The sequence below is a fragment of the Pan troglodytes genome, chromosome 13 (genome assembly GCF_028858775.2).
Source record: "Pan troglodytes isolate AG18354 chromosome 13, NHGRI_mPanTro3-v2.0_pri, whole genome shotgun sequence".
NCBI classification, from domain to species: Eukaryota; Metazoa; Chordata; class Mammalia; order Primates; family Hominidae; genus Pan; species Pan troglodytes.
This window is the reverse complement of record NC_072411.2, coordinates 143,533,723-143,560,635: the sequence shown is the minus strand read 5'-3', so window position 1 is coordinate 143,560,635 and position 26,913 is coordinate 143,533,723. Positions and strand designations below refer to the sequence as shown.

Genomic DNA, 26,913 nt, shown 5'->3' with positions numbered 1-26,913 from the left:
AGCCTGTGACACGACCTTGAGCTCTGCAAACCCATGGCTGTTCTCCCATTTTCTTAGGCCAATAGTTTCACCGTCTCCTCTGTCGCCGCCCCTTCCTGGCTTCACCGTTTCATCATTGGCAAGAAAGGGCAGAACCTGGCCAAAATCACTCAGCAGATGCCAAAGGTAAGGACACGTTTTTCACCTGTTGTATTGAATTTGTCTTGTTTTCTGTCTTTCTGTTTCTGATATTGCTTTGTTGACCTTTGTACTGTGGATGCCCTTGAAAACTGGTGTATTTTTCTGAATTAACTGGCCTGTTTGACATGGTCAACTTCCGTGTTAGCTAAAGAACAGCAGAATAAATGTCTGTAGATGTCTGTACCATCCTTCTGGCCTTTAACCAGAGAGGATTGTATGTTCTTAGGTTTCATAAGTATCTTAAGAAACATGTCATTTAGTAATTATGGTGAAATAACTTCATGATACTTTGGCGGGCCGGGTGCAGTGGCTCATGAGGTCAGGAGATCGAGACCATCCTGGCTAACATGGTGAAACCCCGACTCTACTAAAAATACAAAAAATTAGCCGGGCTTGGTGGCGGGCACCTGTGGTCCCAGCTGCTTGGGAGGCTGAGGCAGGAGAATGGCGTGAACCCGGGAGGTGCAGCTTGCCTGCAGTGAGCCGAGATGGCACCACTGCATTCCAGCCTTGGCGACAGAGCGAGACTCTGTCTCAAAAAAAAAAAAAAAAAATACTTTGAAGAGCAGAACTTGTATACAAATTGTATTAAGTGTGAATTTAAAGCGTTCTCAGTTTACCAAAGGAGATTGTAGCCCCCAGGAAACATGAACAAAAAAGAAATACCAGAGAATCCAACCATCATATTTAATTCCTGTTTTATTTAAACTTTGTTTCCAATTAATGTTACAGTCCTTTTTAAAAATTAAATTTTTTTTATTTTATTCCTTCTCTTCAGTGACAAAGCCTCACTCTGTCACCCAGGCTGGGGTGCAGTAGCGCAGTCATAGCTCACTGCAGCCTTGAACTCATGGGTCAAGTGATCCGCTCGTCTCGGCTTCCCAAGTAGCTGGCACTACAGGCGCCCCAGGCTAGTTTTCGTGGAGGCAGAGTCTTACTAGTTGCCCAGGTTGATCTCGAACTCGTGGGCTCAAGTAGTCCTCCTACCTCAGCCTCCCAAAGTGTTGAGGTTATGGGTGTGAGTCACTGTGCCCAGCCCCTTTTACTTTTTATAGCTTCATATAAGGACCAGTCTGCCTTCCTTAACTCCTTACCTGGAGGATAATAAACCAGCAACGCTGGCAGCCTTGTCTATGTCAAGCAAGTTACTTTACCACCTTGGTACAGCTATACGAGTTTTAAAATTCCATCCGTGCTCTGTCTCATTCTTTATGCAACTAAAGAGGACCAGGCCTTGTAAAAGTTCAGATGGTGCAGGAGCATGTCGCATGTCGCATGCTTTATGTTAGTGGCTTCTGTGGGGCAAACGGTGTCCTCAGTGAGAGGCAGGATTATTCGGCCACAGTATTTACTTTCCTGACTATGGCTCCCTAACCCTCCCTTTCAACTTTGTTTGATGGCTGTGGATATGTCCCTCCCTCCCTCACATCTATGTGAAGCAGTTTGGGATCAGAAGCCGCTCCGAAGAGAGCTCCCACTGGGAGCTCAGGGGCTGCAGCTGTGCCATTCTGTTTTAGCTATCTCTTTGGTTTTGGTGTGGTAGGTTCACATCGAGTTCACAGAGGGCGAAGACAAGATCACCCTGGAGGGCCCTACAGAGGATGTCAATGTGGCCCAGGAACAGATAGAAGGCATGGTCAAAGATTTGGTAAGGTACCCCTTGGAATGTTGTGTGTGCTGGTGACAAGGGAGGCTCTGAGTTGGGCATGGGCGGTCATCTCTCGGTGACATCCCACATGTCTGGGCACAGACACCCAGGGCATCCTAGCTGGGTGAGTAATAGGTTCTGAAACAACCAGAAGCTGGTCGAAGTCCTGGAATAATCGTGGGTGGAGGAAACTTCATCTTGAAGAAGGCATCTTTCAGGGGGAGATGCAGGGGCAGTCTCCAACAATTCCTGACAGCTGAGTGGTCAGAAAAGGCAACCGTGGAGACTGCTGGGTTTTGGTTCAGCTCATTGGCCAAGTAACCAGGCGCATCCATGGACCTCTGTGCTCCTCCTGCAGATTAACCGGATGGACTATGTGGAGATCAACATCGACCACAAGTTCCACAGGCACCTCATTGGGAAGAGCGGCGCCAACAGTGAGTGGGGCTGTCTGTTGCGGTGGGGCCAGTGTGCCCTGAGACCCTTGTGTGGGGTGTCAGCTGTGAGAACTGTGACGTCCGTGCAGACAGTCCAGGCCCATTGCTGCCTGTAATGGGGAGTTACAGACTTTACATCCTCCTGCCTGCTGGAAGAGGCCACTTTTCCTTTTCCCTTTGGTGCAGTGGTTGGATTAGAGCTGCTTGGCCAGTGGGTGAATTGTCACTTTTGGAAATCCATCTAAGCCCTCCCCAAATAACCCACAGAGGCCATGTTGAAGGCATGCCCAAGGGCAGCATTCTCTATATTTCCGTCAGACCTGCTAGGTTAGCCAATCAGTGTTGGTAGTACTCATGCCTTCTGAACGTGGAAACTGCTGATCTGGAACTCATTGAAGAGTAAAAACATTCTAGATTTGTGCCCAAGTAAAACAACATGGGGAGGGATACTTTTTTGAGACAGGGTCTCACTCTGTCACCCAGGCTGGAGTGCAGTGGCGTGATCTCAGCTCACTACAACCTCTGCCTACTGGGCTCAAGCAATTCTCCTGCTTCAGCCTCCTGAGTAGCTGGGACTACAGGTGCATGCCACCACAGCCAATTAATTTTTGTATTTTTAGAAGAGACGGGGTTTCACCATGTTGGCCAGGCTTGTCTCAAATTCCTGGGCTCAGGTGATCTGCCCACCTTGGCCTCCCAAGGTGCTGGGATTAAAAGTGTGAGCCACCACACCCAGCAGGGGGATTCTGTTGAAGAGGCAGTGATATGTCAGCCAAGGTCGCTATGTGCCTCACCTGTGCCGGGTTGTAGGTGTAGCACAGTTACAGGACGCTGTTGGAAGTATGTCATGTGGGCCAAGGTCGCTGTGTGCCTCACCTGTGCCAGGTTGCAGGTGTAGCACAGTTACAGGACGCTGTTAGAAGTGTGTCGTGGGCATTCTGCTGCAGGTCCAAGGATGTTTTGTGTTGTTTGTTTGTTTTTTGGGACGGAGTCTCGCTCTGTCACCAGGCTGGAGTGCAGTGGTGTGATCTCAGTTCACTGCAACCTCCACCTCCCAGGTTCAAGCGATTCTCCTGCCTCAGCCTCCCAAGTAGCTGGGATTACAGGCGTGCACCACCACACCCAGCTAATTTTTTTGTATTTTTAGTAGAGATGGAATTTCACCATGTTGTCTAGGCTGGTGTCAAACTGCTGACCTTAGTTGATCTGCCCACCTCGGCCTCCCAAAGTGCTGGGATTACAGGCATGAGCCACCGTGCCCAACCAAGAATGTTTTTTTACACCTTTTTGTTTAACTGTATGGCTATACGCACACACTCGTGTGTTCTGAAAACAAGTGCACACGTCGCGTGTGTTTCCTTCGGGTGGAAGGTGAGAAGGCAAGCACGTCCTCCATTCCTGGATAGTTCAGTGGATGAAGGAGCCTTTCCCAGGTAGTGGGACACCGACCTGCATAACATGACTGACGTCCGTGTATCCGTTTTTGTTAATGAGTAAACATAGCCTTGCCAGCTGTGCTGTGGCCTGTGCAATGGTGAGCTCTCTGGTGTCAGTCTTATGTTTTGTGGGCATTTTACGTGACAGCAACGAGAGTCTGTAGGCACAAAGTGACCTTTTTGCGCACTACTTGAACCACGCATACACCATAAACTTGCTTTTACGGTTTTGTTTTGGTTTTGGTTAACTGTAGTGTTTATTTAGGCCTGACACAGTGGCTCTTGCCTGTAATCCCAGCATTTTGGGAGACCAAGGCAGGAGGATCACTTGAGCCCAGGAGTTCGAGATGAGCCTCGGCAACATAGTGAGACCCCTGTCTCTACAAAAAAGAAAAATTTAGCCAGGCCTGTGGTCCCCGCTACTCTGGAGGCTGAGGCAGGAATATCACTTGAGCCCAGGAAGTCAAGGCTGCAGTGAGCTGTGATTGTATCGTGCCACTGCATTTTAGCCTGGGTGACAGAGCAAGACCCTGTCTCAAAACACATATATATGGAAGTACAGTAGTGTAATTCTAACATTAATTTCTGGTTTCTGCCCCCGAGAAATTGCAGAATGTAGCTTAGTTAGTCATGTCTGTTCTGTTTTCTTCTCATGCAGTTCCTAACTCTTGTCTTCTTTCGTAATCTAAAAAAACCTGCTGCCCAGCTCCCATGTCCTCTGCTTCTCTTGTCTTGTGTTGCTCCACCTGGCACAGCTGCATGTCCATGTTCCCCCCTCAGCGCATCGCCTTGTTGCTGCCTCTGCGTGTGCATGTGTTTGGGATGGACGCACAAAAAGCCCTCCTCGTGGTCCTTCCAGCAAGCTGGGCTTCCCTTTACTGCACAGTGGGCAAGATTCCTGCCTTGTTTCCTGATGATACGGCTTCTCCAGAGTTTGGGGGGCCGGGAACTCTTAACTTGGGGGTACTGGGTTCTATCCAGAGAGGTTGACAGCAGAAGGGTTTGCAACAGCACTTGTCTTGCAGACACAGTGAAGTGCTCAGTGTAAATCTGAGCCAACAGTAGATGGGGTCTCTGGGCAGCAGCATGGGCCCCACAAGGCTCTTAGGCGTCAGTGAGTGCTTTTGTGTGGAGTTAATGTATGTGGTTTTTTTAACTTGAGAATAGTAGTTCCCAAACTTACTGCACATTAGAAACACCTGGAATCCTTCAAATATTCTGAAGCCCTGGCCAATACCCCAGACGAGCTAAATCCCAGACTGAGTGGCCCCAACCGTCAGTTATTTGAAGGTCTCGGGGCATTTCCAGCTTCTGGTCCAGGCTGAGAGCCTGTCCTCCAGAACCCTTGTGATCCAGGTGAAGATCATAACTGGCCCCCATTCTAGACAATGGAGATTTTTGTTTGGGAAGCTAAGCATCGTTTTTGGTGATGGGAATCACGGATAAGGTTATTTAGCGCTTTAGCCCTGTCCTGCCCAGTTATTAGTCATTGGCAGAATGTTGTTGGTCTGTGTCCTAAATGTGTTTCCTTTTGTGTTCCTAAGTAAACAGAATCAAAGACCAGTACAAGGTGTCCGTGCGCATCCCTCCTGACAGTGAGAAGAGCAATTTGATCCGCATCGAGGGGGACCCACAGGGCGTGCAGCAGGCCAAGCGAGAGCTGCTGGAGCTTGCATCTCGCATGGTAAGTGCCATGGCTGGGGCCTCTAGAAAGGCACTGGCCTTGCGTCTCTTGGCTCCCTCTAAGGAGTAGCGTGTTGTGGTGTGCGGCCTTAGAGAATGGAAGTCGACAAATCCCACGTTGCACTGGAACCGGATTGGACTCCCTGGGGCCACATTTCCTTTATCCTCCCCAGGTCACCTGCATGTCTTGTTCTCCATGGCTGTGTGCTGTGCTAGAAGGGCACAGAGACTGTGTGGCAGCGTCTTGGCCTTGGCCACACCCTGGGTGCCCAGATGCCTGGGTACCACCTCCAGAGATTGTGACAGACATTTCTGGATTCTCAAAGGCATCCCAGGTGGTTCTCATGTAAGGCCAGACTCGAGGATCACTGCAAACCTGAAGTGGGGGCTGTTGCTCTCTACCACCTGGCAGAAGCACTGCACTGCTCTGGGCTCCCCGATGTTTCATACATGCTTATGCCAAGCTGTGAGCACCCTTGCTTCTGTGAGTCAGATACCCACACTTGAAAGTCTCTGGGTGCCTTTAAGTATCCAGAGAAGTCAAATACTGCGTGAGTGCCTGCAGCAGCACTTTGGCCTGACTGTGTGAGGAACAAGCCCCAGGGTTCCCTGTCATTCGCTTAGGGGATTCTTTGTTCACCTCACCCCAGTACCCACACGAGGAATCTCAAATTGGCAGACCTCTTTTATAGCCCTGAGCTGCATTCCAGGGCGTGATGCAGCCTCCCACTGCTTGTGGCCTTCCCGGAGCTCATTCCCCAGTCTCATATTCCAGGTTCTTCTCTTAGCCTGGCCTCCAGCCCAGGTCCCTTGTCCTGGCTGCTTTATGCCCTTCCTGATTGCTGAGCCCTTACTTCTCTGTCAGCCAATAGCCGTTTGATCCAGAATCTCTCAGAATTCTTGGAAATGTTTGGTTGGCTGTTGGTGTTCTTCCCTGAATTCCAGCTCTGCTTATTCTGTATTTCTTCTGACATTTTAATGGGGCCTGTGGAGGAGTTGAGAGCCATGTGGGTTCAGTGCCCTGTGTAGAACGTTCTCAGCCGTGCGGGGAAAGTGGTCCGAGCCACCCTCTGTTCAGAAGGGATCACTCACTGCTATGCAGAATGCCAGGCCTCCAAGTAGAAGAGCTGGGCCTCCCCTGTAGTACCTGTTAAAACAGAAGTGCTCACTGAATTGCTTTGGTGATTACTGCTATCATGATAGCACTTTTGGTTGAAGGGTCCTACAGCGAGTTCCTTAATTGGACTTTGTTCAGGAAAGTGACGTGCAGCCCATGCTGCGGAGTGTAGCGATGCTTGGCGAGAGCACTCATCATGCGCTGTGCACACTCTTAACAGCTGGTTGCTCCCGGGGTGCTACGAGGTGCCACCTGGAGACCACCTCACCTGCTCCATGAAGGACTGTGCCCAGGGCTCCCTGGTGTCCCCTTGTGTCAGTGGGGAGTTGCTCGCCGTGCTTGTGATAAATGACATCTACTTTAATTGTATTTTTAGGAAAATGAGCGTACCAAGGATCTAATCATTGAGCAAAGATTTCATCGCACAATCATTGGGCAGAAGGGTGAACGGATCCGTGAAATTCGTGACAAATTCCCAGAGGTAAAGTTTCCCAGAGACATTCTGTAACTCTATAGGAGTGATCCAAGTCACACTTCAGGAATATTTGATATTTGGGATATATGTCCTTCCTCATACTTGAACTTAGTCTCCCCATGATTTGTTCTAGGTCATCATCAACTTTCCAGACCCAGCACAAAAAAGTGACATTGTCCAGCTCAGAGGACCTAAGAATGAGGTGGAAAAATGCACAAAATACATGCAGAAGATGGTGGCAGATCTGGTAGGGGTGTTTCACATCCTTTCTTGTATGACAGCACCTGGGGTGGGTGGGGCATGCGTCCTGTCAGAAGTCCTGACCCCCACAGGACCCCTGCTCTGGGGAAAGCACATAGGCCCTGGGCTGGCCTTCCATCTCAGGGACCTGGGACAAAGTGGTGACAGCTTCTCACTTAATACCTGGATGTTTAGATTGGCAGTCATTGTTAAGACTGCAGTGTTTGTGGAATTCAGGTGGGGAGATTTGCCTTTTCTCATGCCCAGTTACCTTGTTTCCTTGAGGAGTCTTCAGATCCTTAGAGAAATTGTCCCATCCAGTAAGATAAGAGGTATAACATGTGACATGAGGAGTCATATACTGATTTATTATTTTTCTCAAAAACTGACGTGGGAACAGGTTTAGAAAGTGTAGTGAGTAGTGGATGAGAAGGCCACAGGCAGCCATGTATTTCCGTGGGCTTCACCTTAGCTGATGGCTGCCCTGGGAGAGGCGATGGTGAAGGACTCCAGCACTGTGAGCTGCTGTCACATCACTGCCGTGAGTGCAGAATTGCCCAGAGCGTAGGGGTCCGTGCTGTCTCCATGTGTGTTCTGAGCCCCTTCCTTAGCCAGCTCTGATCCTGGCATGGGACATGAACTCTCTCTTAGCCAAAAAGTAGACTTGCATCGATTGACTGTAATTTGCAACGTAAGTTAGTTGTTGGACAAATGATCTATCTCACTTACCCTCATGACAAACCTCTGAAGGTTTGTTTGCAAATACCAGTGCTCTGTCGTGTTCATGCTACCCTTAGGGGTAGAAGGGATACTGTATTTTACTCTCTAGCACAGGTGGTGAATCGGGCTGTGTTTTTTGTCTTTAAGGTGGAAAATAGCTATTCAATTTCTGTTCCGATCTTCAAACAGTTTCACAAGAATATCATTGGGAAAGGAGGCGCAAACATTAAAAAGGTGATAACTTGTCCGCTGCATCTTGCTTCTTCTTGCCTTGTCCTCTGTAGCCCTGCACCATTTTGGTTTTAGACTAGGAGGGACTCTTCCTTACTTCTAGCCCTGTGCTCAACTGTGTCTCAACTCTGGGAGAGCTCTAGTCAGCTTCTCATGGTGATCTCTCTCCCTGTAGATTCGTGAAGAAAGCAACACCAAAATCGACCTTCCAGCAGAGAATAGCAATTCAGAGACCATTATCATCACAGGCAAGCGAGCCAACTGCGAAGCTGCCCGGAGCAGGATTCTGTCTATTCAGAAAGACCTGGTAATGGGAGATGTTTTCTAATGGAGATCCTCCAGTAAAATCTCTAACAGCCTCTAAGATTGAGCCTGGGGTTGAGTCACGCAGGGTCATTGGGCCAGCGCAGGCTGATGTGGAAGATTGCACCTTTCAATCCAGGCTACTGATGAGTTGGTCAGCAGTTTTCTGCCTTTGTCTCTCACGATACTTACTTACCTGGACCCTGCAGCAGTAACATTTGACGTGGGCACTTGTCTTATTAGACATTTTCTTCTTGTTACCTGAAAATCTTATCTGAAGGTATTTACGGTATTTTCTTTCCTTTAAAAAAAATTGACGTGCAGTAAATTGTACATATTTACAGTGTACAATGTCATAGTTTTGACGTGTGTATACATCCATGGAATCATTCCCATCACCCCAAAAATGTCCCATGCCATTTTGTATTACAGTCTCCCTCCCTCCCACTTGGCAGCTCCTGAAAACCACACTCCCCCCACCCCCACCTCTATCCCCAGGCAACCCCCAGTCTGCTTTCAGCCACAGTAGATGCTTTTGGATGGTCTACGCTTTTGTGTGAATGGAATCATAACATCTACTCTTTATTGGGCCCATCTGCTTTCACTTTGCAGGATATTTTGACATTTGTGTGTGTTGTCACCTGTATCGTTGGTTTGTTCTTTTTTATTTCAGGATAATATTGCACTGTAGGGATAGATCATCTGTTTCTTTGTGTGTACTTGGTAATTAGTGTCTTTCAAGGGGTTTTCTATTTTCTCCAAGGTGTCAAATGTATTAACATGAAGTTTTTTAGAATAGTCCTGCATTATCCTTTTGCTGTCAATACTGACGTCACCTCTCTTTCACAGTATATGTAATCTGTGCCATTATAAAATGATGCCTTTTCCCTGGTAGTATGCTTGGCTCCAAAGTCTATGTTATTTTTTTCCCCCTTATATTTAAAATTTTTTTGGAGATGAGGTCTTGCTGTCGTCCAGGCTGGAGTGCGGTGGTGCAGTCATGGCTCACTACAGCCTTGGCTTTCCAGACTCAAGCAGTCCTCCCACCTTAGCCTTCCAAGTAGCTGGGACCACAGGCACGTGCTACCGCACCAGGCTAATTTTTTTCTTCTTTTAGTTAGTAGAGATGAGGTCTTGTTATGTTGTCCAGGCTAGTCTCAAACTCCTCAAGTGATCCTCTCGCCTTGGCCTTCCAAACTGCTGGGATTACAGGTGTGAGCCACTGCACCCAGCCTCCTTTATATGATACTAAAGTGAGTTTCTTTTTGGCAGCTTGCTTTTTAAATTAAATCTATCTACCAATCCCAGCACTTTGGGAGGCTCAGGTGGGCGGATCACTTGAGCTCACAAGTTCAAGACCAGCCTGGGCAAAACCCCGTCACTACTAAAACTACAAAAAGAATTAGCCAGTAATGGTGCTGCATGCTTGTAGTCTCAGCCACTCAGGAGGTTGAGGTGAGAGGATGGCTTGAGCCTGGGAGGTGGAGGTTGCAGTGAGCTGAGATTGTGCTGCTGCACTCCAGCCTGGGCCATAGAGCCAGACCTTGTCTCAAAAAAAAAAAAAAAAGAAAAAAGGTTATGATGTTTGCATTTAATTACAGTTGTGATTATATATGTTATATATCACATATTTATATTTATTACATATGTTTAACAAACGCGGTTAAATAACTTACTGTAATTTTTTTCCTCAATTGTAAAATATACATAGCAGAATGTATCATTTTAATCGTTTTTTAATGGTTAATTCAACTGAGTACATTCACAAGGTTGTGCAACCATCACCCTGTCCATTTTCAGAGCATTTCCATCATCTTACACAGAAACTACACCCATTAAACAGCAACTACCACCATCCCCACGTGCTCAGCCACCATGATGTCATGATTTTATATGATTGGCTTTCAGTCCACCATTTACATTATTAACCTTTAAAAAAAAATCCATTATTTTTTAAAGAGATTTAAATAATATGAAAAAATGTATGTATTTATCCACACGGTTGCCATTTCTAGAGCTCTTCATTTCTTGGCGTGATCCTTGTCTTCATTTTCCTTCTGTCTGAAGGAAATCACTCAACATCTCTCGTAGCGTGTATCCGGTAATGACTTCTTTCACATTCTGTATGTCTGCCAGTATTTTTTTCCTTCACTTTCGAAAAGCTGTTTCTGCTGCATAAAGGTTTCTAGGTTGGCAGTTTTTTTCCTTTCCAGACTTGGCTTCATTGCCGTCTCCTGTTGTTTCTGATGAGAAAGCTGATGGTGCCCCTGGCTTTGTTCCTCTGTCCATGACAAACCTTCTCCCTCTGGCTGCTGTTAGGGTTTTACCACCGTCTCTGAGCAAGTTAGGATGTGTCTCTGTGTAGTTTTCTTCATGTCTCTTAGCTTGGTGTTTATTGAGCTTCTTGAATATGTGTGTTCAGAATTTCATCAAATGTGAACAATTTTTGGTCACTATGAGTATTTTGTTCTGTTAGCCCCTTGCTGTCTCCCCGTCAGGGACTCTGGTGACCAGGGTATTTAGTTGTCTTCTACTTGTGCTCTGTTTATTTGAGTTGAGGGGAGGAGCGATACTGGTTTTCTCCATGAGTTTCTTTAAATTCATTAATTCTTTGCAGTGTTCTAATCTGCCTCATTTCATCTAATATCATTTTCATTTTAGATGTTGTTTTCTTCCCTAGAAGTTCACTCTGAATTAGTATCTTCTGTATTTTCAGTTCTTAACATGTTCAGTCTTTCTGCTTTTGGCCATAGACAATACAGTTAAATACCTGTGTTTCTGTCCTTGGCTGGCTGATTCTAACACTGTCATTTCTGGGTGGTTTTCTATTTTCTTTTCCTCGTTATGGGTTTTCCCCCTATTCTTTGCATTTCTGGTGTTTCTTAATGAGGGTGTTTTTGTATTCCTCTGAATATTATTTTGTGTTTGTGAAGTCACTCTGAAACATTTTGCTCCTTTTAGGACTTGCTTTTAATGTTTATTAGGGAGGATCAGAACAGTATTTAGTTCAGGCCCAAATATTTCCACTGCTGAGATAAGATCCTTCTGAGTACTCCACGTCCCAGAAAGTTGAAACTGCTGAGGACGGTTCTGGACCAGGCTCCGACTGAGCTGCAGGCACTGTTTCCTGGTGTCTGAGCTGTAGGTACTATACCAGGCCCCGACTGAGCTGCAGGCACTGTTGCCTGGTGACTGAGCTGCAGGTACTGTACCAGGCTCCAACTGAGCTAAAAGCAATGTACCAGGCCCTGACTGAGCTAAAAGCACTGTTTCCTGGTGTCTGAGCTGTAGGCCACTATACCTGGCCCTGACTGACCTAAAGGCACTGTATGAGGCCCAGTTGAGCTGCAGGCACTGTTTCCTGTGATCCTTCTAGGGATTCTTTCCCAGGCCCAGGGTGATTTCTTCACGCGTATCAGTATATGAGTGGCTGGTCTCCGGATCTCAGAGGTTCTCAATGCCAGTCTCTTTGGGCTCTGATCTCCGGATGGTTCTGTTTCCTCACCTTCCCGTACTGTGGCAGCAACTTGGGGCAGCTGTAGGGCTCACCTTGTTTCCTGTCTCCAGGGTCTTGAAAGTCACCATTAGGCGGTAAGTTCAGTCCAGTCCCTGGTACTGCATCTTGGCTGAAAGCAGAATCTTTGGTTTTAATAGGAAAAGTTTATGTATCCATAGGCATATGGAGCCACCTCTGGCAGAGCCGGAGCGTTGACTGAAGAAATAGAGCATTATGTGTGGTCTGAAATGACCACGCTCCCACCTCCCAATCCAGCATAGATTCACGAGGACTCCGGGTCCTGCTGAGTTAAACCCCTCCCAGCGCGCCTGCTCTGCTGGGCGCACCCCACTCTCCCCAGGACGTGCACTCTCCTCCCCCGTGCAGGTCAAAAATGGCTTGGAGAAGTTTGGTCAGTGCTTGTAAGTGGCATCACCAGGGCTCTAGGCCTGCGTGTTCATCACCACCAAAGATGATAGTTTATCTTTTCCTCTGCCCTTTTTGCCACAAAAATGTGACTTCCTCCTCCTGCCCTGTGTTTGGTTTCAGGCCAACATAGCCGAGGTAGAGGTCTCCATCCCTGCCAAGCTGCACAACTCCCTCATTGGCACCAAGGGCCGTCTGATCCGCTCCATCATGGAGGAGTGCGGCGGGGTCCACATTCACTTTCCCGTGGAAGGTTCAGGAAGCGACACCGTTGTTATCAGGGGCCCTTCTTCGGATGTGGAGAAGGCCAAGAAGCAGCTCCTGCATCTGGCGGAGGAGAAGGTGAGCATGGGGAGGGAGCGTGACTCTTGGCAGGAAGCCTGGTCCTCAGTACAGGGTTCTCGCTTCTCACTGTGGAAACCCCTGAATGCCCTTCCTTTGTGGCGGGTCAGAAAACAGCTCTATAATATACTGTTTATGCGTCTTTGTTTTTGCTGTTACTGGAGGGCCTTTCCAGGTCCAAACGCTCACATATACAATATATAAAAGTTGGTCTTTGGCTTATTAGTTTTGGGGTGCTTTTGTTTTTTAAATATGATTTACAGTAAAATTGGCCATTCTTCAGGTATAGTTGAGTTTTAAGTAACATGCAGTCATGTGACCACAATCATCAAAATTCATTTTCCATCACCCCTAAAGATTGCCCATGGAATTGCTGTTGTCCTTGTGTCAAAACCCATCTGTGGGTATGTTTCCGGGCTCTTCTGGTGACACCAGGTTTATGGGAAGTCTGGAAATCAGTAGTGTGAGCCCTCTTAACTTTGGCTGTTCTACATCCCTTGCTGATCAGCCCGTCGATTTGTAGGAAAAAAGCACTTTCACGTTTTGATTGGGATTGTGTGAAATGTGAAGATGAGACTGGCGAGGATTGACAGCTCAGCAGTTTTGACTCTTGCAGGCATTTCTCCATTTTTTTTAGGTCTGTGATTCTTTATTGGTGTTTTATAATTTTTAGCACATTTTTATGTTCGACTTAACAGATCTAACTACTGTTACTCTTTTAGTGCTATTGTAAATGGCACTTTTTTTCCGTTTCCAGTTGTTAGCACATGGAAGTGCCTATGGTTTTTGTATGTTGACCTTCACGAGGCTGCTAAATAAAGCTCATGTATATTAGCGCCAGTCACTGTTTTGTGGATTTTTTTTTTTTTTTTTTTGAGACGGAGTCTTGCTCTGTCGCCCAGGCTGGAGTGCAGTGGCGCAATCTCGCCTCACTGCAAGCTCCGCCTCCCGGGTTCACGCCATTCTCCTGCCTCAGCCTCCCGAGTAGCTGGGACCACAGGCGCCCGACACCTCGCCCGGCTAATTTTTTGTATTTTTAGTAGAGACCGGGTTTCACCGTGTTAGCTAGGATGGTCTCGATCTCCTGACCTCGTGATCCGCCCGCCTCGGCCTCCCAAAGTGCTGGGATTACAGGCGTGAGCCACTGCGCCCGGCCCACTGTTTTGTGGATCCTTATTTTATATGTCACAATCACGTGGTCTGTGGACAGTTACATTTCTCTCTAATCTGGAGCCTTGTATTTCTTGTCTTTTTTGTTGTTGTTATTAGATTGATGTTTTTGTCTTTGTGTTTAACCAGCCTTGCATTTCTGGGGTAATCCCTGCTTGGTTTGGTAGGTTGTCTTTGGCCATATTGCTAGATTGCATTTGCCTAATTGATTGCCTAATGTTTGACTAATGCTGCTATTTGTGGATGTCTTTGAAAAGTAGCAGAGTCTCTAGGTGGTATTTGGTGAAACCTGCACTTAAAAGGTAGCAAAGTTGTTATTTAATATTTTTGTGCTAGCATGTTTTTCTTTGGTATTTTTGCTTGCGGGCCAGGTCTTGGGTCCGGAGAAAGGCAAGAGCTCCCTGTGTGGACCTGAGTCCTGTGGAGCAGCGCCCTTCTCGGGGCCCCTGCGTGGGTCTGCCAGAGGCACTGGTGTCCACAAGCACAGTGTCCGGGGCCTTTCCAGGACCCTCGTTTTCTTACTGCCACACAAGGGCGTCGCGCTACACGAGGCCTCTGAGGACCGGTCTCTAAGTGTAGCCTTGGTTGGCTTGTGTCCCTCTGAGCTTGAGCTTGAGCCTGGGGAGTGGCTGGTTTTGTGGAGGCTGATCTGTAGCACTCGTGGGAAGAAAGGGAGCCTGGCCCAGATTTGTGTGTGCTTGGTCTGGAAGCAGGTAGAAGAGTGGGAGCATGGTGCAGACCTCTTGGGCAGCTTGCTTCCTGCTCTGCTGGGCACACCCCACGCTCCCCAGGACGTGCACTCCGCCAACGTATCGTCCGGCGCGTTGCTCCCACCTCCCCCTGTGCAGATCAAAAATGGCTTGGAGAAGTTTGGTCAGTGCTTGTAAGTGGCAGGACCAGGGTTCTAAACCTGTGTGTTCATCCCACCAGCATCTGGTTGTTGTGGAAGAGAAGTAGGTGTGCAGTCTGTCTGGGTATTCATCTGTTTATTCAGTGAGGTGTGCTAGCCCCATTTTGGGGGTATTGGTGCAACATCAGGACACTGGTGACAATGTAAGGGGAGCCCAAGCTTGCTGTCCTACAGACCCTCTTGTCTTCCTCACTGTGGTCCAGGCATGTGGTGTCAGGCTAACACAGTGGGATTGGTTTCTGCAGCAAACCAAGAGTTTCACTGTTGACATCCGCGCCAAGCCAGAATACCACAAATTCCTCATCGGCAAGGGGGGCGGCAAAATCCGCAAGGTGCGCGACAGCACTGGAGCACGTGTCATCTTCCCTGCGGCTGAGGACAAGGACCAGGACCTGATCACCATCATCGGAAAGGAGGACGCCGTCCGAGAGGCACAGAAGGAGCTGGAGGCCTTGATCCAAAACCTGGTAGGGAGCGGGCCTCGGCGGCCGACTCTGCCGGGGCCGTGATGGGGTGGCTTATCTTCCGTCTCTTCTTAACGCTGCAGGATAATGTGGTGGAAGACTCCATGCTGGTGGACCCCAAGCACCACCGCCACTTCGTCATCCGCAGAGGCCAGGTCTTGCGGGAGATTGCTGAAGAGTATGGCGGGGTGATGGTCAGCTTCCCACGCTCTGGCACACAGAGCGACAAAGTCACCCTCAAGGGCGCCAAGGACTGTGTGGAGGCAGCCAAGAAACGCATTCAGGAGATCATTGAGGACCTGGTAGGCACTTGGGTGCTCGGGGAGGGGTTCTCACCCCCCAGTGGCCACTCACCGAAGCCGTGTATGAGTGTTCGCTCCACCCTGCAGGGAGGTGACTCCCTCATACAGCCCTGGAAGGCTTCAGAAGGGGCTTTCTGGGGCTCGCTCTTCTTTCCTCAGCCTGTCTGGCCTCCTTCCTGATAGTTGGTGAGAATTCTGCCTGCGAGAAGCACTTAAAAAAAAAAATAAGAGAGAGAGAAGGAGAAGAGGAGAGGGGAGAGAGAGAGAGGAAAGAAAGCAAGAGAAAGAAAGAAAATGCATTCTGTATAAGGGATCAGAAAAAATGAAAATGCAGTCTAAGGGGTCAGCTCTCTTCTCCCCTCTGTGAAGGAAAGAAAATCGATTTGAGGGCATCCACGTGAATCCATGGGAAGTCATGAGAAGACGTGGTCTTTAGAAGCAGTCTTTAGAGAGTGTCCCCTCCAGGCCACTCCCCTGCCAGGGCCTTGGATTCCCTTTCCCTAATAATCAAGTCTGATGCCTCCTCATGGAGTCAGAGGCTACCCCAGGAGGTCCCACTCCTTTGGCTGAATTGGCCACCCTCCAGGGATGGCACCTGGCCTTCTGGGACACATTTCAGAGGCGGCCCACCCCCTCAGACCTGTCCTGCTACCTCCCTCCCTGCGCCTGGAGCCCTGGACTCAGGAGAAGGGGAGCATCTGTGCCAAGTGGCTGTAGAGGACAGGGAGGAAGGTGGTGTGAAGAGTGCTGTAAAACTTGCCCTAAGGAATTTAATCTTTGCTCTTTTCTTTTTTCTTTGTGTACCTCCCTCCAGGAAGCTCAGGTGACATTAGAATGTGCTATACCCCAGAAATTCCATCGATCTGTCATGGGCCCCAAAGGTTCCAGAATCCAGCAGATTACTCGGGATTTCAGTGTTCAAATTAAATTCCCAGACAGAGAGGAGAACGCAGGTGGGTCCCCCATTAGCCCTGCTCTGCTTGTTAATAGTGGCGCCTCCCATGTGAGAGGCGGGGCTGTCGCACATACTGGTGAGGCTCTTTCCTGTCTCTGCTGGAAAACCATCTGTGTATTCTGGGGGCTTCCAGAGGTTCAGGGTCACTCCCTGGCCTTTAAAAGATGGACCATGTCAGTTACTGACAGAGTGACCAGGTGACCTTCATAGGTCCTAGAGACACACAAGGTAGCCAGTCCCAAGGCGATGAGGAGCGTGCAGCCTCGTCCTCGGGTGTCCCGAGTTCAGTCCCAGTGATTCTCATGACATCGTTTGGATCGCATGAGCCCCATGGTAGAGCTTCCTCCTCCACATCTCCCATCACCGTGGGGTGTCCCCTGTGAGGCAGGCAGCTGCAGCCTCTGGCTGGCCAGAGGGCACCATCCAAGTGGCCGGCAGTTCTAGGAGGGCATTCAGTTCCCCGTACCATGCTTGCCCCCAGCTCTGCTCATGCACCTGGTGATGGGGAGGCGACCTGTGGGATGCGGGTTGGTTGCCTCTCTCTCACTTGCTCTGCATTTGTGAAACAAAAGGTATGCCCTCCACTCTGTGTTATCAGTCTTGGTTGAGCTGTTTGGGCGGCAGGTGGCCCTGCAGCCTGCTGAGTGCACACAGTGTCATCTCTCTGGGCATCCAGGAAGCATGTCACACACAGCCATTCAAGCCCCTTTGTTTTCCTGAGAATACAGGGAGTTTTGAGTAGGAAACTAATAAACTCATACTGCACTCCGTCTATGTTTTACACTTCAGTGGTTATTTAAAACTTTGATTTTGATAGAATTTCACAGAATAGTATAAAGACACATCCTGTGGCACCAGTTTCTTTTCTCAACTTCTCCCCTTTTACACACATTTTTTTTTTCTGAATGTCATTTTTAGACATGTCCCTTTATTCATGGTGGGTATTTTCTTAGAACAAGGACATTCTCTTACATAATTCTAGCACATTTATCGGAATCGGATTTAACATTATATAACAGTAGTATCTAATATGTTGTCGGTATTCAAATTTGCCAGTTTTTCTCCTTCAGAAACACCTACTTCCCCATCCTAGGATCACCCTTGATTTCAGGCAGGCGTCTGTCTGGTCTCCTGCTCATTTATTTACATCACACACCTCCTGGGTTCTGTCTCAGTGATAATTATTGTTGTGTCTGTTTTGTGACACTTATTGTTGTGGTGTCTATTTTGGTACACACGCGGTGTCCCAGTGTGGCCTGTAGGAGCCCCTCCAGCTGTCTTCTGTGTCCTGTTCACACGCCTCTTCACTTCTGGGGCTCTCGCTTTCTGGCAGAAGGAGCTGGCACAGGTTTACCTTGGCCTTGCCCTTTCTGTCTCCCCTAGACCTCTCACCCCCCTTCCCACTGCCTCTCCTGGGTGGGGCTGTGTGCTAGCCGCCTTCCCTCATGAGCCCTGCCTCACAGTCAAGCCCCACTTGTGCAGTGGGCCTGCCCTGTGTTCTTCCCATGAACTAACTCATCTGATCTCACTGAAGCCTCTGCTGTAGTTAGTTGCTGTTAGCTTCATCTTCAAGGTGAAGGGAGACACAGAGCTCACGGCCTCCCTGCAAAGCCTTCATTGCCGCCCCCCCCCCCCCCCCGCCAAGGTCTGGGAGCCCTCTTTGAGGCTGCTGTGGGGACGTCCTATCTGCTCTCCCTGACCAGACCAAGACCTCCTGAAGGACGGGAGTGGTTTTCCCTCCCTTTTACCACCCAGCACCCAGCAGGTGCCTCACAGATGTATGCATTCTGAACAAGGTGTGGGGTCTCTTCCAGCAGCTGTCAGCTGTCCCTTTTCCCCTTTCTCTCTAGTTCACAGTACAGAGCCAGTTGTCCAGGAGAATGGGGACGAAGCTGGGGAGGGGAGAGAGGCTAAAGATTCTGACCCCGGCTCTCCAAGGAGGTGTGACATCATCATCATCTCTGGCCGGAAAGAAAAGTGTGAGGCTGCCAAGGAAGCTCTGGAGGTATGTGTCCATGTGCCCCTCTCCACCCCCCGCCAAGGCCCAGTCAGCAGGCACCTGGGGAGACGCGTGGCCTGGATGGGATGGACGGTTGCCCAAGTGGCAGTGGCAGTGGCAGTGGAGGTAGCCCTCTTGCTCCTACCGTGTGCGCACGGGCTGTCTGGCTGTGCTTCTCGGCTGGACACAGTTTGGGGAGGCCACTTCCCTTCACCAAGGCTCGAGGTTCTATAGCCCCTTTCTGGGACAGCTGCATGGGATCCGGCCTCTCAGGCCCACGGTGGGTGCGGGGGCTGTGGAAGGGTCTCAGCTGCAGGGGGATGAATGTCACCTCCAGTTGCAGCGTCTCCCCCCGCGTGAGTGGGGTTATCAGGCCTAGCTCACCTTGTGTGCAGTCAGTGTCGAGTGCCACCTGCGTACTGGATGCTACTCTCAGTGCTGCGGTGCCACAGCACACAAAAATAGTTCTCACGTTGCCGTGGAGAGACAAGCAGTCAACGCAGATATATCCTGTGGCAAGTGATGGTAAATGCTGTGGCAAGAAAGCAGGTTCTGGAGGCGAAGGGCGGTGGGGGAGACAGGGCAGGGAAGGTGAGCAGCGGTCCGAGAGTCCCTTGTGGCACCTCATGGGCATTAGCCAAAGCCGTCCTGATCCCAAGGGACAGGGCAGGGAAGGTGAGCAGCGGTCCCAGAGTCCCTTGTGGCACCTCGTGGGCGTCAGTCAAAGCCGTCATGACCCCAAGGATGTGCCAGGAGTCAGGGCCTCTCCTACGTGGGCCTGAAGGGGCTGCTGTAATTCAGGAGGGTAGGCTTGGGATGAAGGGTCTGGAATTTCTGTCTGCCAGCATTAGCCTAATGCAAATCTTTTCCTATTCTTTTCTATTGAGTTAAAGGTCCTGGTGGCATCATCAGGTGGGGCACATTGCTGTTGTCGTAGGGCTGTTTGCCTTGTGTTTCATGGAGCCCCACTGCTGAGCTTACAACGTCACTCTGCTCTCAGCTCCCACGGCCTAACCATGACCATCCTCCCTGCAGGCATTGGTTCCTGTCACTATTGAAGTAGAGGTGCCCTTTGACCTTCACCGTTACGTTATTGGGCAGAAAGGAAGTGGGATCCGCAAGATGATGGATGAGTTTGAGGTAGACCCCTTTCCCGGGAGGCCATGTCACAGGAGTGGCCTGTCGCATCCTCTCCCGAGTGCCAGTGTCCTTTCTCAACTTCCTGTTGACTCTGCCTCCTCCTGCTCGGACTGGGCACTGACTTCCCTTCACGGCGGGTGGCCTTCCCTCTCACCACTTCTGGGTCCCAGGGCCAGTGGACTCTTTCCTGTTCTCTGGGGTCCTGAACGTCAAGTCAGCCCCCTCTTCACGTAGGTGAACATACATGTCCCGGCACCTGAGCTGCAGTCTGACATCATCGCCATCACGGGCCTCGCTGCAAATTTGGACCGGGCCAAGGCTGGACTGCTGGAGCGTGTGAAGGAGCTACAGGCCGAGCAGGAGGACCGGGTGAGCAGGAGGTGGCCGGGGCGCTGCCCGGAGCCATGGTGCTCAGCTTTGGGCACATGTCAGAATCTAGGGAAGTTCTTCAGGATCCCAGCATCCCAGCGACATCTGGCTGGAGGTGAGATGCAGGCAGTGCCAGGACGCAGTCAGCATCCAGGGGTCTTGCTGTGGAACTAGCTAAGAGCATGGCACCTTTCTCTTTTTCATAAAAAAGTGACAAAGTTGGACTTCCGTGTAAATTTGCAGTTTCTCTCAAAACCAAATCAGAGTGGTACCTCAGACCTACAAGAAAGGTCAAGGTTGCGAGAGGCCCCCAAGCATGTGCTATGCAGTGAGGACGAGCGTCGGGGACCCCCACTAACCTCTAGCACAGGGTGGTCAAAGGGCGAGTGACTTCTGGTAAGCAGGGATGAAACCCCCCCAACCTCTGGCAAGGCTGATGTTTGAAGGATTGTGTGAGCGGAGCGCTGCAGACGCCCAGCCTCTGGCAGGGCTGACGTTTGGAGGATGGTGTGAGCGGAGCGCTGCAGACAGGAGTGGGGGTTCTGGAACGTGGAGCAGACTGTGCTGGGGTGCTGGTTTGCTAAGGGGGTCGGCTTTCCACTCCTCCCGTGAGCCCGTCGAGTCTGGTGAATGGGGTGGAGCTCGTGAACCTCACATGGTGTCAGTGTACCCCTGCGTGGACTCTGGGTTGTCTCCTGCAGCCAGGTCATACCTGTAGCCTTTGGCCATGGGTGTTCAGGGGCTGTGGCTGCCCCCTCTTCTTGGTCTGCATCTGCCCCAGTCCTAAAAAGATCCAGAGCATTTCTGTGCATATCCATCAGATCCCTGTTTGACAAATGAGGAGAGCGGGGCCCCAAGCTCGTGACTCACTGCCCAGCTCTGTCAGTTCCTGAGCACGATCCTCGCAAGTGGCCCCAAGCCCTCTTTGGAAGGATTTATAGACCTCCTTGTGGAGCAGCCAAGTTCCCTGGTTCTCACTATTAGCAGATAATAGAAGGTGGTAGAGGTCGGACCAGAGAGATGGCGGACCATTCCAGACCACGGGTTACAGAACACTGCAGCATCTCCAGTGTCCTATGACCAGGGTGGAAGGGGAATGGGGTCACAGGGTGGATCAGCTCAATCTTTGCCTCATTCTTGCTCCTTTCATTTGTAGGCTTTAAGGAGTTTTAAGCTGAGTGTCACTGTAGACCCCAAATACCATCCCAAGATTATCGGGAGAAAGGGGGCAGTAATTACCCAAATCCGGTTGGAGCATGACGTAAACATCCAGTTTCCTGATAAGGACGATGGGAGCCAGGTGAGAGCCTCGGTTGGAGCGTGTCGGGGGCAGAGGTGCTTGTTGACCTTTCCTGTGACTTGGGAGCAGTAACCAGATGTGCCTAGATGGGGGTTCGAGGGCCAAGTTGAGAGTGGCAAGTCTCTCAGGACGTAATTCTGGCTTGAGGTTTGGGCTGTCTCTCGGTACTTGCCAGATGGGTGAGGTCTCTGGCACTATGTATCATCTGGGGCCTGGAGCATTTTCTCCTGTGTCTCCTTCCAGAAAATAAGCAGGAGCTCCAGCTGGGTCCTTGATCAGTGGCGCCTCCAGGTGTAGCTCATTCACCTGTCACCCGGGCCTCTCTGAGGCTCCCAAGGGCTCTCATTCACCTGTCACCTGGGCCTCTTGGGGTCAGGTGGACATTTCTCTGCAGCCCCAGCTGCAAACACCGTTGTGCTTGCCGGATGGTCCTTAGTAAACTCTTGTTACTTCCTCCAAATTGCAGTGCCACCCCCCTGCCACTGGCCCTCATGGCCTCCTGCTTCACTCAGAACAAAATGAAAGGCAGCCCCATCCCCTCTCTGGGCCCTGCCACCTGGCATGCAGGGCAGCCTCACCCAACACCCCCTCTTGCACACACTTCCCAGGCTTGGTCTTTCCTGGCTCTGGCATCCTGCTGGGGTGTCTGCTTCCTAGGCGTGTCCAGCACAGCTTTGCCCACAGTGGGAGACTAGCAAGCCTTGGTGGCCACAGTTGTGCTGGTTTCCAGAAACAGCAGACCCCCTGGCAGCAGAGCCCCTCCAGGCCCCTCGCCCCCACCGCCCCTCGCTCCTCCCACCGCCCCTCGCTCCTCCCACCGCCCCTCGCTCCTCCCACCGCCCCTCGCTCCTCCCACCGCCCCTCGCTCCTCCCACCGCCCCTCGCTCCTCCCACCGCCCCTCGCTCCTCCCACCGCCCCTCGCTCCCCCCGCCCCTCGCTCCTCCCACCGCCCCTCGCTCCCCCCGCCCCTCGCTCCTCCCACCGCCCCTCGCTCCTCCCACCGCCCCTCGCTCCTCCCACCGCCCCTCGCTCCCACCGCCCCTCGCTCCTCCCACCGCCCCTCGCTCCTCCCACCGCCCCTCGCTCCTCCCACCGCCCCTCGCTCCCCCCGCCCCTCGCCCCCACTGTGGATGTGCCGCCCAGGGTTTTCCGCTGCTTCCCCTTCCCCTTCTTCCTCCCCAGCGTCTTGTTCCCTTTTGGATCTTTGAGTCACACACACACCAGCCAGGCCAGGAGGGCCCTCCTGCACCCTGCCTCCTCCGGCTCCCACGTCCTCTTCCCTCCCCACATACATGTTTTAATTTTTAGTCTTGATCTTGAGAGTTTAGTTCTTTTTTTTGAGAGAGATAGTCTTTGTCTTGTCGCCCCAGGTGGAGTGCAGTGGCGCGATCTCGGCTCACTGTAACCTCTGCCTCCTGGGTTGAAGTGATTCTCGTGCCTCAACCTCCCAAGTAGCTGGGACTACAGCTGTGAGCCACCGCTCCCGGCCCAAGAGTTTAGCTCTTTTAAGCTCCTCCCCCTTATTGCCTTTTATTTCCCTCTACTATTCTATATAATTATCAATCTTAAAAGTCATTATAGGTGAGTCACAGTGGCTCACGCCTGTAATCCCAACACTTTTGGAGGCCGAGGCGGGTGGATCACCTGAGGTCAGGAGTTCAAGACCAACCTGACCAACATGGCGAAAGCCTGTCTCTACTAAAAATATGAAAATTAGCCAGGCATGGTCACGTGCACCTGTAATCCCAGCTACTCGGGAGGCTGAGACGTGAGAATCGCTTGAACGCAGGAGGTGGAGGCTGCAGTGAGCTGAGATCATGCCATTGCACTCCAGCCTGGGCGACAGAATGAGACTCTGTCTTTAAAAAAAAAAAAAAAAAGTCATTGTTTAGCAATTAGACTATTCCATCTAATACACCATGAGCCAAGTGGGGTGGAGCAGTCATTTCTTCACAGGCAGCTTTTTCCTGTGAGCTGTGCTTCCGATCTTGAGGTTCTGTACCTGGCAGCACGCGGGTGGTGCCTGAGGCTATCAGCTCTGCTGGGCCACGGTGGGTGGGGCTGCTGCCTCCCACTCTGACATTTTGCTTCAATCTGGACAGAAGCTTCTTGGGCTGCTGCTCTGTTGTCTCTAGGTTAGGTCTTTCTGCTCATTTCCTTTCCAGGCATTTGTCCCTGTCCTCTAGTCCTGTTGCGTGGTGGTTGTGATTTGTCCCCGTCCTCTAGTCCTGTTGCGTGGTGGTTTTTGTGTTGTGGACGTGTTGTTTTCGCCGATTGTGGGCTACAGGTGTTTTGTTACCACGTTTCCTTCTCTATGCCCTGAACTGTCTGCTTGGTCTGCTTGTCTGCTATCCTAAGTCTGGTATGGTGTCTCCTGTCCATTTGTGTGGCCCAAGGAAGGCCTGAGCAGGTGGGATCTCTGAGTGAGGGAGGGGCTCGCTGAGGAATGCCAGCCAGCCAGCCTCCAGCCTCCAGCACAAAGATGCCTCCAGACTGTGGCCCACGTGGGCAAAGAAGCAGGAAGCTGAGGGGCTTGGGGCTTTGTCTTTGCCCCGCTGTCCTTGAGTCCAGAATTCTTGCCTGTTAGTGTCTCTCCTTTGTCTTTGAGGACAAATGTCCTTTTTCGTTCTGTAATTCACTGTCTTTCGGGTAGAGTTTGGGAAGAGATGGAAGCTGAGTGGACATAGGTTTTTTGTGGGGTGTTTTTTTTTTGTTTTTTTTGTTTTTGAGACGGAGTTTTGCTCTGTTGCCCAGGCTGGAGTGCAGTGGTGCAATCTCAGCTCACAGCAACCTCCGCCTCCCGGGTTCAAGCAATTCTCGTGCCTCAGCCCCCGGAGTAGCTGGGATTACAGGCATGCACCACCACGCCCGGCTAATATTGTATTTTTAGTAGAGGCGGGGTTTCTCCATGTTGGTCAGGCTGGTCATGAATTCTGGACCTCAGGTGATCCGCCTGCCTCGGCCTCCCAAAGTGCTGGGATTACAGGCATGAGCCACCGTGCCCGGCCCTGAGTGGACATTGTTAGCCTCTTGTTTTCAATCAGCCGTGACGTTGCTTTCCATCTTCTCTCCTGAGCTGTTTTCCTCAGCAGTGGGGGCCGGCTCTTGCCCCTGACGGGAATCCCAGTAAGGCATCCCCTTTTCTGACTACATTCTCCTTTTTTAGCCCCAGGACCAAATTACCATCACAGGGTACGAAAAGAACACAGAAGCTGCCAGGGACGCTATACTGAGAATTGTGGGTGAACTTGAGCAGATGGTTTCTGAGGACGTCCCACTGGACCACCGTGTTCACGCCCGCATCATTGGTGCCCGCGGCAAAGCCATTCGCAAAATCATGGACGAATTCAAGGTGAGCCGGCTGGAAGCACAGTGGGTGAGAATCCTCTCTCACCGGGGGCACCTGGCTGGCCAGAAGAAAGGGCAGGGCATGGCCTTCCCCTCAAGATGATGAGGCCACAACCCCAGGGCTGGCAGTGGAACTGTCCTCATGGACACCACGGGTCAGTGCAGGCGACGGCCTGTGTGAGGCTGCACTGCCACGGCGGTCATTAGGAGGGCATCTCCTTGACAGCTGCCTGGCGAGCTCGTCCTCTGTGGATGGGCATTTCATGCAAGAGCGCACAGTACGTGCTGCGGCCCTCTGTCTGCTGGGAACAAGGTGCTCCTGAGATACACCTAACTTGGTGTGGTGATGAGGCTGACTGACTTCAGAACAACTCTGAAACCAGATTTTAAAATGTTTGCTAACTCAGAAAATGCTTCACTAGAAATAGACACATAATTTTAACCCTTTTCCTCGCTTGGAGTCCCCTCATCTGACGTTGTACACCCCTTCCAGGTGGACATTCGCTTCCCACAGAGCGGAGCCCCAGACCCCAACTGCGTCACTGTGACGGGGCTCCCAGAGAATGTGGAGGAAGCCATCGACCACATCCTCAACCTGGAGGAGGAATACGTGAGTCTCTGTGGGCCTTGGAGCCCTGAGGCGCCCTGGCACGTCCACCGGCCTGAGGCCCAGCCAGGAGCTTCAGGGGACAAGGTGGCACTTGTGTTTCCAGAGGCAGGCGAGGTGCAGGGGTGAGCACGCGGGCGGGATGCGGGGGGTGCTGGGCAGACTGACCCTGTCTTCCTGTCCTCTGCCTGCAGCTAGCTGACGTGGTGGACAGTGAGGCGCTGCAGGTATACATGAAACCCCCAGCACACGAAGAGGCCAAGGCACCTTCCAGAGGCTTTGTGGTGCGGGACGCACCCTGGACCGCCAGCAGCAGTGAGAAGGTCAGATGCGGGCTTCTGCCCTCCTGGATCCCAGGGAGGGTGGGCGGGCAGGCGGGCTTGGTGTCCCGAGGGTGGCAACTGCGTCGGAAGCTGCTTGCGAGTTGGGGAGCATCCCCTCCTGAAGCCGTGTCCTCTCTCTGCACAGGCTCCTGACATGAGCAGCTCTGAGGAATTTCCCAGCTTTGGGGCTCAGGTGGCTCCCAAGACCCTCCCTTGGGGCCCCAAACGATAATGATCAAAAAGAACAGAACCCTCTCCAGCCTGCTGACCCGAACCCAACCACACAATGGTTTGTCTCAATCTGACCCAGCGGCTGGACCCTCCGTAAATTGTTGACGCTCTTCCCCCTTCCCGAGGTCCCACAGGGAGCCTAGCTCCTGGCTCTGTGTGCGGCCGCTCCTCCAGGCCTGGCCGTGCCCGCTCAGGACCTGCTCCACTGTTTAACACTAAACCAAGGTCATGAGCATTCGTGCTAAGATAACAGACTCCAGCTCCTGGTCCACCCGGCATGTCAGTCAGCACTCTGGCCTTCATCACGAGAGCTCCGCAGCCGTGGCTAGGATTCCACTTCCTGTGTCATGACCTCAGGAAATAAACGTCCTTGACTTTATAAAAGCCAAACGTTTGCCCTCGTCCTTTCCCACCTCCCTCCTGCCAGTTTCCCTTGGTCCAGACAGTCCTGTTTGTGGAGTGCAATCAGCCTCCTCCAGCTGCCAGAGCGCCTCAGCACAGGTGTCAGGGTGCAAGGAAGACCTGGCAATGGACAGCAGGAGGCAGGTTCCTGGAGCTGGGGGGTGACCTGAGAGGCAGAGGGTGACGGGTTCTCAGGCAGTCCTGATTTTACCTGCCGTGGGGTCTGAAAGCACCAAGGGTCCCTGCCCCTACCTCCACTGCCAGACCCTCAGCCTGAGGTCTGGTGAGTGGAGCCTGGAGGCAAGGTGGTAGGCACCATCTGGGTCCCCCGTGGCCGTCACAGTGTCTGCTGTGATTGAGATGCGCACAGGTTGGGGGAGGTAGGGCCTTATGCTTGTCCTCAGTGGGGGCAGTTTGCCTTAGATGACAGCTGGGCTCTTCTTCACACCACCTGCAGCCCCTCCCTGCCCCTGCCCTAGCTGCTGTGTGTTCAGTTGCCTTCTTTCTACCTCAGCCGGCGTGGAGTGGTCTCTGTGCAGTTAGTGCCACCCCACACACTCGTCTCTTGAGATGTTTCTGGTGGTTAAGGGTTTCCCGTGGAGCTGGGGGTGGGCGCCGTGTACCAAAGCTGGAGGCTGGCGCTCTCCCTCAGCACAGG

At 51.4% G+C, this 26,913-nt stretch overlaps 1 protein-coding gene across 7 annotated transcripts in view; it reads left to right on the top strand.

Annotated features, from left to right (window-relative positions):
- The window catches only part of HDLBP (high density lipoprotein binding protein), an 86,745-nt gene extending 60,502 nt beyond the window's left edge, over positions 1-26,243 (top strand). For all 7 annotated transcript variants that reach the window (XM_001161226.8, XM_054680188.2, XM_016950919.4 and 4 more), the window contains 20 exons: positions 58-165; positions 1,724-1,828; positions 2,187-2,265; positions 5,246-5,385; positions 6,878-6,982; positions 7,110-7,223; positions 8,084-8,170; positions 8,343-8,474; positions 12,516-12,734; positions 15,060-15,281; positions 15,362-15,580; positions 16,395-16,533; positions 18,386-18,540; positions 19,570-19,674; positions 19,909-20,043; positions 21,200-21,343; positions 24,511-24,696; positions 25,186-25,302; positions 25,494-25,622; positions 25,768-26,243. In XM_001161226.8, the coding sequence (XP_001161226.1) occupies positions 58-165; positions 1,724-1,828; positions 2,187-2,265; positions 5,246-5,385; positions 6,878-6,982; positions 7,110-7,223; positions 8,084-8,170; positions 8,343-8,474; positions 12,516-12,734; positions 15,060-15,281; positions 15,362-15,580; positions 16,395-16,533; positions 18,386-18,540; positions 19,570-19,674; positions 19,909-20,043; positions 21,200-21,343; positions 24,511-24,696; positions 25,186-25,302; positions 25,494-25,622; positions 25,768-25,854 (2,727 nt within the window). In that variant the 3' untranslated portion in view covers positions 25,855-26,243. The remainder of the gene's footprint in view (positions 1-57; positions 166-1,723; positions 1,829-2,186; positions 2,266-5,245; positions 5,386-6,877; positions 6,983-7,109; positions 7,224-8,083; positions 8,171-8,342; positions 8,475-12,515; positions 12,735-15,059; positions 15,282-15,361; positions 15,581-16,394; positions 16,534-18,385; positions 18,541-19,569; positions 19,675-19,908; positions 20,044-21,199; positions 21,344-24,510; positions 24,697-25,185; positions 25,303-25,493; positions 25,623-25,767) is intronic.
- Positions 26,244-26,913: the final 670 nt, after the last annotated feature.